The sequence below is a fragment of the Lathyrus oleraceus genome, chromosome 5 (assembly GCF_024323335.1).
Source record: "Lathyrus oleraceus cultivar Zhongwan6 chromosome 5, CAAS_Psat_ZW6_1.0, whole genome shotgun sequence".
Taxonomy (NCBI): domain Eukaryota; kingdom Viridiplantae; phylum Streptophyta; class Magnoliopsida; order Fabales; family Fabaceae; genus Lathyrus; species Lathyrus oleraceus.
This window is the reverse complement of record NC_066583.1, coordinates 589,118,802-589,130,562: the sequence shown is the minus strand read 5'-3', so window position 1 is coordinate 589,130,562 and position 11,761 is coordinate 589,118,802. Positions and strand designations below refer to the sequence as shown.

Here is an 11,761-nt window from a genome sequence, read left to right as displayed (position 1 = left end):
CGTTCTAGTTAGATTTACTATTTTTTTAGTTGATTTCATGATTTTAGGATTTATATTGTTTAAGTATTGTTAGTAGAGTCATTGCATGTGTTGTCGAGTCTTTATGTGTGGTTTTCTGTTGCTTATTGATTTCTCCACTTTCTTGAGCCATACCATTATTTTACTTAGAATAACAATGCATATTTTGAAAGTTTTAGGCTATAGAAAATACTTAGGATATATTGTAGAAACTTGGGAAAACTTTACAAGATCTGTATCGTTTTAACACAGTGAATCTCCCGAATATGGATATCAATATGAGTACTTGTCATGTCGCAACCTTAAAACTCTCATCCTTTAATTTTTCTTAAGTGGTTTATTCAGCAGTCAACATCATCCCAAACACACACTACACAAGAAATTGATGCAAATAAGTGTATGATCTTAAGCTTAAAAGAGAAATAAAGACCAAATTAATAAGGATGTTACTTCTAAGTTAGGTTACCCTCACTCGGTCATTTAACCTAATGGTACAATCCTCTTCTAATAATATCAATCACGCCAAAGTGCAAAGAAAAGAAAATAATATATATATGGATCATAATCACTAACAAATTATCTTGTTATGAGTGTGAAAGGATAATGGGTTTAATATGATTGCACTGAAATAAAAAAGGGTAGAGAGAAGGATGAGTAAATTAGGCTTAGATATGACGACATGATTTCTATAGGGGGAGACTTATGTCTGCACCATGCGTATTTGTGTTCCCACAATATCTTTAGTAAATAAGTTAGTACATATTGATGCAACTCTAACCGAAATTAAGTTTATAGCCTATAACGAGTATCCAATTGCAAATGTTTTCATGAGTCTTGATTTCAAGTTGCTGCATAATTTTCAAAAGTCTTTTTCATATGTGTAGCAATTGCTTGAGGAGAAGCAAATGTTTAAGTGTGGAAGAGTTTGATAACACCGAAAAATATAGTTTATTTTGACTCGATTTGCACTATTACTATTTTGTTGCATTTTGAAGTGTTATGTTGGTAGTTTATGCATGTTTCAGGTGCTTTACGAGTAAGAGTCGAATTTATGAAGAAATCAGACAAAAATGGCGAAAAACAGTGAAAAGTGGCAAAAATACACACACGGACACTGACATGGCGCCCACCATGACTAGGCAGGCATGGAACCCACCAGAGAGGAAAAAGTAAGGTTGAAGACTCAATCTAAGGCTTGTGGCGACCACCACATGACTCATGGCATTCACCATGCACATCAAAAAATGTCGGAAACACAATTTGCACTTGTGGCGACCGCCATGAAGTCCAGTTCCTAAAAAAATGCAACAAAAGGAATAAGTCCTTCCCTATTCCCCGACATTTCTCTCCCACGAAGTCTACATGATCTAGACTCGATTCAACACTTATTTTCACTATAAAATGTTAGTTTTGAGTAATTTTTAGCATCCAAGTTTGTACTCATATATTTTAGTTCTTAGTTTTAAGCAGATATTACATTCAAATAGTGATGGAGCTCTCATATCGGGGGACTATCACACCATAGCTTTTAGGACATGTTATTGTAATCTTGGATCAAAGTTGCCGACATTTAAAGTTATTTTCCATTCAGTTCAGTATACTCGAAGTATTTCTGCATTTAATTCCAGTTACAGGTTCTTTATAATTGCTTTAATTTAATTCTATTTGTTTGCCATTTATTTACATACAATGATGATGTCAATTTCTATTTAATATGAATCACATATTTATTTTTAATACCATGTCTGACTAAACTGTTTTGAGTCCGATATGTGAGGACCGTCATTCAAACGAGACTCGATAATAAGTTGTCGTAAATCTTTTTATAAATAGTTTTTTTTTCTGGTTTTGATTTTTAATTGTAATTCTGAAAAGTTTTGCACGAGAGTGAAAACATTAAGGTTTCAAGTCAAAATTCCACGAGAGTGTGAGACTTGAACTGGATAGTAAAAATCGGGCATTAACCCTAAGTACAACAAAAGCTCTTTAGGATTAATTAGAACTTATTGATTTTCAAAAAGTATTTCCTGATGTAAATGGGCTAGCGATAACAGACATTTGATCTTGAGGTATAGCTAGACTCAACAAAACGAGAGTGTGAGATAAAGACTTTTAAATTAATATTTCTCAACTAAAAAGTTATTCAATACACTAACACACACCAATTAATTATTTAGTCCCCGAGGTACACCAGGATCCACGTTCTGATCTCTCTTTTCGACTATACTTTCCAAGCTTTATTTTAATTTTAGTATTAATTTCCCCCAAATCAAATTTTCATAAGCCTTAGATTTACATAGCACCAATAAATATCGATAAGTTTGATTATTGGTCCCTATGGATTTTATATCTTTTAAAACTACGTGATACAACTGTGCACTTGTAGTTAGATATTTTAATAGACTCACTAAGTTGCGATCAGTAGTCAACATACAACCTCATATTGCCATATTTCTTCCTGACTAACAACATTGGTGCACCCTACGACGAAACACCAAGACAAATAAACTTCTTCTCAAGCAAATCCTCTAATTATTTCTTCATCTCACTCAACTCCGAAGCAGACTTTCGATAAGGATTCATTGAAACCAGACTCGTACCTGGTACCAAATCTATAGCAAACTCAACCTCGCGCTCTAGCGGCAAATCATTGATGTCTTCAGGAAACACTTATGGGAATTCACAAACAACCGTAAAATCACAAACTACTCCCTTGCCTTTAACTTCTAACGAGGCTAACATCACCAACACTTGCACACCATCCCTTACAGACTCTTTTACTTGCTTAGCCGATACACATATATTTTCATCTTCAACAAACTCTGAGAACATCACTGTCTTGGCATAACAGTTGATATGCACACAGTTGAACTCCAACTAGTTCATCCCCATAATAACATCAATTTGCACTAATAAAGACAAACCAATTCCACTCCAAAATCTCTACCAAAAATACTCAACGAACAATTCAAACAAACCAAAATCATAGTTACTGAACCCATAACAGGGGTATCAATAACCATGCTCCCACTCATAGATGACAATTTGAGGTTCAACCTCTTAGCACAATCCAATGAGATAAAGGAATGCGTCACACCCGTATCAATAATAACAATAAAGGAATATCATTAATAAAGCACATACCTCGAATCAATCTTTCATCACCGGTAGTCTCTGCTCCCGACAAGGCAAAAAGTCTTCCTTTAGTTTGATCCTTCTTTGGTTTCTGACAAGTAGTACTGATGTGGCCCTGCTCTCCACAATTATAGAAAGTCACTATTACCCTTGTAGTCAACAACCTTATGACCCAACTCTGACACTCGATAGCACAATGTCCATAACACCACACTTACAATACCTAACCAAAGTATGAGCTCCTTCCCCACTATGTTTATTTTCACCCGAAGTCTTCTGTTTCCCTTTGTCAGCAGGAGTGACATAAGGTTTTCCTCGAAACTGTCCCTTCCCCTTCTTATCACTAAGACTTTTATAGTGAGCAAATCGAGCTCTGTTATCCTCATCATAGATTCTGCTCTTATTCACACATTCAACACACCTATGAATATGTTGGTACCTAACACCTTGTTTGATCATTGGTCTCAGTCCATTCTCAAACTTGAGAGACTTGGAAGTCTCAGCAGTAACATCGTTGTAATAAGGATAAAACTTTACCAACGCCTAAAACTTTGTAGCATACTCTGCTACAGTCATGTTCTATTGCTTTAGCTCAGGGAACTCTGTCTCCTTCTTGCCACTCACATCCTCTGGGAAATATTTCTCCAAGAATTTGTTTCTAAACATATCCCTAGTAATCTCTGCACCAGTAGCTTCCAATCTTTGATGCATATTATCCCACTAATCCTTAGCTTCCTCTGACAACATATAGTACCAAATTATATCTTCTGAACCTCAGTGCAGGCCATTACTCGGAAAATCTTATCTGTTTCTCTGAGCCATGCCTGTGCCACCTTTAGATCATAACTACCCTTGAAAGTTGGCGGGTTGTTCCTATTAAACTTCCCTAAAGCGCGAAACTCATCAGGAGCTCTTCCTGCTCCCTTATTCTGGTTGCTCTGTGCATTTTGAGCCATCGCCTGAGCAAGCGATTCCAAAGCTTAAACAATAGCATTATCATTTCTCCTTCCAACCATAGTTCTTAACAACCAAACAACACACGCACATTAAAAAGGAACAACATATCGACAATGTTCTCATACAATTGTCGCGTACAGGGAAACAAAAACATCAAATAACTTGGTCAGACGAACCGACCTCCTCTGATACCACTAATGTAACACCCTATTTTTTCTGGCATAAATATACAATAAATTAGAGTATTCACACAAACAAATATAATGTTACACATTTTCTTTTCTAAACATACATGTCGTGTAACACTTTATCAGATAAAACAATAATCAACACATTTACTTAGGGCGTCATCGCAGTGGAATTCCTCATAATAAAGCATGCATTAATTAATAATTTAAACTTCAAATGTACTTTATGGAATAGTCAAACTCATAAATGAAATCTCCTCAAAACATCGAAATATCAAGCATGAGAATATACATCGACTCTCTAACAAAAATATTAGACAAAACTCGCAAACGTTTCACAATGTTACATATCAGTGCACATAAACTAAAATGCAGAAAGAAAAATGAAGAAACAACCTCTCGCCATCCTCCAACTCTAAGTAGTTACTCAATTACTTGCTTATTTGTACTCTAAAGAGGAACACATACCACATCAACAACAACGGGGTGAGAAATCACAAACAATAATAACATGTATATACTGAAAAATAGGATATCAAACACAACACGTTCTACATAATCTCATTTACAGTATATCACAATACATTCTCACACCTATACTCATAAACGAATTGTAACTCAACAAATATGCATATAACTCATTATGTAATGCATCTTGACTAATGTAACTCTATTAATGTAACTCTATGCATATACTGTTGGTGTAAGCCCTAGAGGCCAATACTTTTGGTACTTGTATCGAATTATTTATTAATAATAAAAGGCATTTTCTTTATTATGGTTGATTAATAAAGTCCCTGGAATAGATAGTCTGTTTAATGGATTAAGTGTGACTTAATCATGAGAACACATTAAACATAAGGGCACTATTCTTAAAGTATCCGTAGTCGAGCTTTAATGTGAAGTGGGATAACATTAAAGCATTAAGACTATTATGTTTGTAGATTGATGATCACATCTCATGGATCATGGATAAAGAGTTATCAAGTCTTAAACATAGATATGAATATTAGGAGTAATGTTTATACCGGATTGACCCGCTATGAGAATACTATATAGAAAGTTATGCAAAGTGTCATAAGTTATTCTCATGGTGATAATAGTGTATACCACTCTTCGACCTGAAACCACTATGGATCCTAGATGTAGAGTTGAGTGCTTTATTACTGATCCAACGTTATCCGTAACTGGATGACCATAAAGACAGTTGATGGGTACTTCACGAAGCATGCTGAGGGACATGAGTGTTCTAGATGGAATTTGCCAATCCTGCGTAACAGGATAAATGTCTATGGGCCCAATATTGAACTGGACAAGGGTGACACGGTCTATACCTTGTGTTCAATATAGACATAAGGGCAAAGGGGTAATTATACACATAATTATTATCACAGGAGGTTTTGTCAGATCACATGACATTTTCGTGACTTGGGTAGCAGTGATGTGTTGCTAGATACCGCTCACTGTTTATTATGTTAAATGCATGATTTAATATAATTGCCAACGCCGCGAAAACCTATAGGGTCACACACAAAGGACGGATTGATGAGAGATAGAATAATTAAGGAACATCGTAAGGTACGGTGTACTTAAGAAGAATACGAAATATGGTAAAGTACCAAATACTTAAGTGATTTTGGCATATTCTGAGATATGGGCCAAAATGCACTTAAGTGGGCTTTTTGGCTTGAAGCCCACACAAGTGGTTCTATAAATAGAACCCCTTGGGTAGAAGAATTCACACTCCAGACAACACAACTGAAGAGTTGGAATTTCGTATCTCTCTCTCTCTCACTCAAAGCCTTCACTCACAAACAGCTAGCACTGCGATTGAAGGAATCCGTTCGTGTGGACTGAGTAGAGACGTTGTCATTGTTCAACGTTCGTGATCGCCCCGTGGATATGTATCAAAGGTTGATCATTGTCAAAGATCTGCACCAAAGGTTTGAATCGCCACAAGAGGTAACGATTCTATCACTGATCATGCTCATTCGTAAGGATCATTAAAGGAGAAATTTTTATATTCCGCTGCGCCTTGGATGGCTATTCTCCTTCATATACATGTGGTACCAAGTCAATATTTGGTTATCTGCAGAACCTGGTCCCCTCTTCTTAATATATGAGCCCCCTATTTGAACTAGCAGACATGTCTCTTGACATAACTCAATGATACATGCTCATACATATTAAGTTAATGCGTTAAAACCCTATCTGATCTTAATATAATGCACTGATAACTCAATTAATCCCATATCTAGATTACGACACCACAATAATTCATATATGCACAACATCATATAATTTAGTGCAAATCAGGTAGTCAAGTCCATCAGTTAGATTATTACTCATACATGCAACATTATAATAGTCATAAATATCACCTCAAAACATAATGAGATTGTCACACTCTTCTTTCACATGACAACATCATTATAAAAACATCATCATCATTAGCATAACTCACAAAAAAATAGCATTACACTCTCCTCATGTTTGCATATGTTTATCATTCATCAATTAGTTCACGAGGTAACTCTGCATGTTAACTTTCCAACACTTTAAATGATGTCTCATTTGGACTTACGAAATAAAATTTATGACTAAAATCGTCGGACAATGCAACGAAAGACAAAACAAACATTCTGGAAGTCAAGGGTCGACTCCCAACTTCTATGGGTCGACTACTGTCAGTTATGAGTCGACTCCCATAACATATGGGTCGTCTCCTACTATACAATTTTTATTAATATATTTTCTGTTGGTTTGGGGTCGACTCCCAACATGTATGGGTCGACTCCTATTATCATTTTGCCTAAAAACCAGTTTTTAACGTACCTGGAAAGTCTTTTACTGTTATAAAACCATCCAAACACTTCTTAACACAAAAACAACTTATTTCAAACATCCATTTTCTCAGAATCAAACCCCACTCTTATTAAACCCTAATTCTATTAATCAACACACCAATTGATCACTAATTCACCAAATACTCATATCTCTAAAGCTTTTTACACCTAACAATGGTGGAACCACACATATACAGTATACAAGATTTTCATACACCAATTCACACGAGTTTTATATTAATAAAACCAAGAGAATATAAACTCCTTTACTGTAACCACAAAGTTTTTCATAATCTATATCCATATTGGAGGTCGATGCCTCCTATGCCCTACCCCTCATGCATAAGCCCTTATTGAAGGTTATTCGCCCACTTACATTAGATTTATCTAGCAAAATTCTTCAAAGCTTTTTCAATGGATGCTCTTCCTTTGCCCTAACCCTCGCCTTTTCCTCTTTCCACCAAATTATGATTTTATGTATGAAAACACTCATAACTCCTTATTAACCTTTTTATTAGTAACCTGACCCTAAATTAGAGTCTTCCAACATTACCATCACTTATCTCATTCACCAAAATATCCTTATCATCTCTAATTTTATTAAAAAAAATACTACTAATATTCCTTATTTTTATATTATTATATTTTCTCATTTTAATTAAATAGTTCGATTAACATACTATTATTTAATTATTAAAAATAGACTCTAATAATTCCAGTCCACCTCTACCAATATCTAATCACTCTCTACACTCCCACCTTAAGGTCACCCCCTGACACCCATATTAATTCAATTATTACACATAATAATTAAATTAAATCATAATAATTTAAATAGTTTGATAAGTTAAGAATTGAGATGTTACATATAGGTGAACATGTAAGATTAACACTCCAACACCCAAGTCATGAGTGAGAAAGTAGTATGAGTGTATGATTAAGAAAATACCTTAAATGACACGTACTAAACTTTATACAATGTGCACAGTTAAAACCGTCCCCGTGAGAGACAACGCCTCATACTGATTGCCGTCTAATTAGATCTAACAATAGAAATTACGCTCGAGGTCAAAATCACATATCATTATTTGGGGTGAAATTTCAACTATTCGGTATGCCTATTCCGTTGTTCATTGTGCCTTTTTTTTATAGAAAATTTGTTGTTTAACCTTCCTTTATGGACCCGACGAACGACCAAAAACAAGACACAAATATGACAATTTAATAAAAAAGTTATATTATTAGAACAATTAATTTGTTTGAAACATTTAACTTTTATTTTAATTTTATTTATAATAATACATTTGAATGATTAGAATCTATTGTAATTTTTTTTTTTACAATGATAGCAGATACTAATAACAATTAAACTCATTTAGTAATAGCTATATAAATGTACACGAATGTAATTTTTTCACTCTCATTTTACCTGCACAATATTTATACTATTTTTGTTATTACAGATAAAAAAGAAAAAAACTTATAAATAAGGTCAATTAAGAAAAAGAAAGAGACTAATTTAAAGTGAAAATTGAAAAATACTAGAATAAGATAAGATAGAGAGAATCCACTTTTATTAATTATTTTACCAATAAAGATTAAAAGTAAACAGTAAAAACAAAAAATACCAAAATAAAAGCCAAAAAAAAAAAAACAATAAAAGAAGTCAAGAATCAAGATCCCGCCTCTATCCCTAGTTTTGTTTTGTTTTGAAACCCTCACCCAAAAACCTCACTACCCCGCTCTCACCATTTTCCCGCCTCTCTCTTCCTCCTTAAATAAAATCCCTATTTCCCCATAAAAATCTCCCTCTCTCTCTCTATCTCTCTCTATCTCTCTCTCTCTAGAGTTTCCAATCTCTCTCCTCTCCATCGCCATGAAGCAACGAACCAGACCTACCTTACCTAACCACTTCCACAAATTCCTCAAACCAGGAGCACTCGCTCGAATCCGTGACTCCAAAATCACTGCCAGATCTCACCGTCTCAACTCCCTCTCTCAGATCTCAATCTACCGTCCACCTTCCTCACCGCCGCCGCCGATTTCCACCGATCAGCCTCAAGCTAATGCTTCCGATGGCTTTCCTTTCTTCTCTTCCGGGATCTACGGTCCTCGTTGTCCGCAGAGGAAGAAACTATTCGCTGCTAAGTCAGTTTTCTTTGTTCCTGGTAGTCCTGCCGCTGACTCGGTGGATCTTGTCGCTGACTCTTTTGGTGGCGGCGATATCATCGCTGCTAATTAATTTCTCTTTGTTCAAATATGGAGAGTTTAGATTTTTAGATTTGTAGATTTAGCGTGGTTTCGGTTTTTTGGTTCAATTATGTGCAAAAATTACTCTCATAGAATATGAATTAATAAAGTGCAATCAATTTTTCATTTTCGATTTTGTTTTGGTGTTTAAATTATGGCTGCGTTAATTTTGCCGTAATAATTGTTAGATTTGAATGCTCGCTGGATCCTCTGATATTATAATTCCCATTTATTTATGCTTGTTTTTTTAATTGTGTTTGATTATTTGATTAAGGATTTATTTACTTTTAATCAATGTTTTAAAATTTATACAAACATTGAAGTGGCAAAACCTAATGGTAATTGTTCAATTGCTTTGAACTCTTCAGTCTAAGATAAAACTGTGATTGATCCGTTCAAATATCTGAAGTGTGTATGCTATGTTTTGTTCATAATTCAATCTTTTTATTGTTTGGTTTTTGGATTAGGTTTTAAAACATTGCTTTATGTGTATGATTAATTGATCAGGGATTTATTGTTGTGTGCTGTTAACCTAATGATTATACCATTAATTGTATTTATCCAGGTTACATTATTTAACCCATTTATGCTGAATTTATTGTGTTTTTATTTCAATTGGTAACTGTTGTATTGGTTTATTGGTCCTAATTAGTGATGCTAATCATTCTGTTTGTAATGTTTTCAACCAATTGATTATACGATTTCACACATTTTCCCCCGTTCTAGCATGTTTGTTTTCCAAATTATGTCATGTTTGGGTGTGAATTTATTATTATTATTATTAATGAGTAATGATTCTGTTTGTAATGCTGACAACAAATTGATTACATGATTTCACACATTTCCCCCTGTTCTAGTATGTTTATTTTTCAAATTATGTTCTTTTTTAGTATTTTTATTGATAATAATTTTCTCAGATGGTGTTGTTTCTGTTATGAGTTCATTCTGCAAGCAACTTAGTTGATAATGTGCACACTGTCTCTGGCAGATGCACATCTTAGTTATTGCGTCTCATTCATTTGAAGACATGGAAAGTACTTTACCAATCAAATTGGTGAAGATATTCAGTTATATTTGTATTGTTTGCTGTTTTTGTCAAATGTGCTTAGTGCAGGTACGAAGGTTTAGTCAAATATGCATAGTGCGATTGCTTATAGCATGACAAAGCACACCAGAACATGGTTTATGCTATGAAATAGATGTTTGATTTGACATTACAACTCTGCTTTATGTGCTTATGTATAATTGATAGCTGGTTAATAGGTTAGGGCCTAAAGCAGCTTATATCAATGGAATGCACACACATCTGTCCTCTGAGAGTCTGATGTACCTTATGTGTTAAAAACCCTTGTGCATGCACATATATCTCTTTTCTGATGCATCTTATGTGTTAAACTCCTAATGCATGAATGCACACATCTCTTTCTGATGCATCTTATGTGTTAAACTCCTAATTCATGAATGCACATCTGTCTTCTGATGCATCTTATGTGTTGAACTCCTAATGCATGAATGCACACATCTGTCTTCTGATGCATCTTATGTGTTAAACTCCTAATGCATGAATGCACACATATCTGTCTTCTGATGCAACTTATGTGTTAAGCTCCTAATTCATGAATGCACATATATCTGTCTTCTTATGCATCTTCCGTGTTAAACTCAGAATGCAGGAGTGCACATATATCCCCCCATATATTGATCACGTACGGTACTTTTAAGAAAGCTACAACACAATTTTTGTTTAGAAGTCATTACTCTGATGAATCTTATTGAGTAAACACCAATACTTCACACAGCATCTAATTCTGTTTCTAGAATGAATAGTCATTAGTTTTCTTCTGATTGATAAGTTTTGCATCTGATACATACTTTTAAGAAAGCTAGAACACAATTTAGTTTAGAAGTCTTACTGATGAATCTTATTGAGTACACATCAATACTTTACACAATTTATCTAATCCTGTTTCTAGAATGAATAGAGTCATTAGGTTTCTTCTATTGATATGTTTTGCATCTGATTATATAATTGCATTATGACAGTGTCATGTTTTGTATTTTGTCATTTCAAACGAGAACTTAAGTTCTGGGTTTTGGCTGCTGCTGTCCTGCTCTAACACATGACTAAGCAAACTGATCATTGAAAGTGGAAACATAATTCAACATAATCCATTATTTTTTCGAATTGATATTAACAATTAGTAAATCAGTTATCCAAACATATTAAATGTATATTAATTTTTACCATTAGAGATTGTGATTTGACACAAATCAAACACATGATTTTAGTGCTGATTCCACATTAGTGCCACCACAATTTCCCTGCGAAATTTATGTCTCTAAAGAATTAATTTGTTAGTTATTACC

The 11,761-nt window shown here is 34.3% G+C and overlaps 1 protein-coding gene across 1 annotated transcript; it reads left to right on the top strand.

Annotated features, from left to right (window-relative positions):
• The first annotated feature begins 8,839 nt into the window (after positions 1-8,839).
• LOC127086739 (uncharacterized) lies at positions 8,840-9,520 on the top strand. Its single transcript, XM_051027533.1, has one exon. The coding sequence runs from the start codon at positions 9,021-9,023 to the stop codon at positions 9,384-9,386; it is 366 nt and encodes a 121-aa protein (XP_050883490.1). The 5' UTR covers positions 8,840-9,020; the 3' UTR covers positions 9,387-9,520.
• The last annotated feature ends 2,241 nt before the right edge of the window (positions 9,521-11,761 follow it).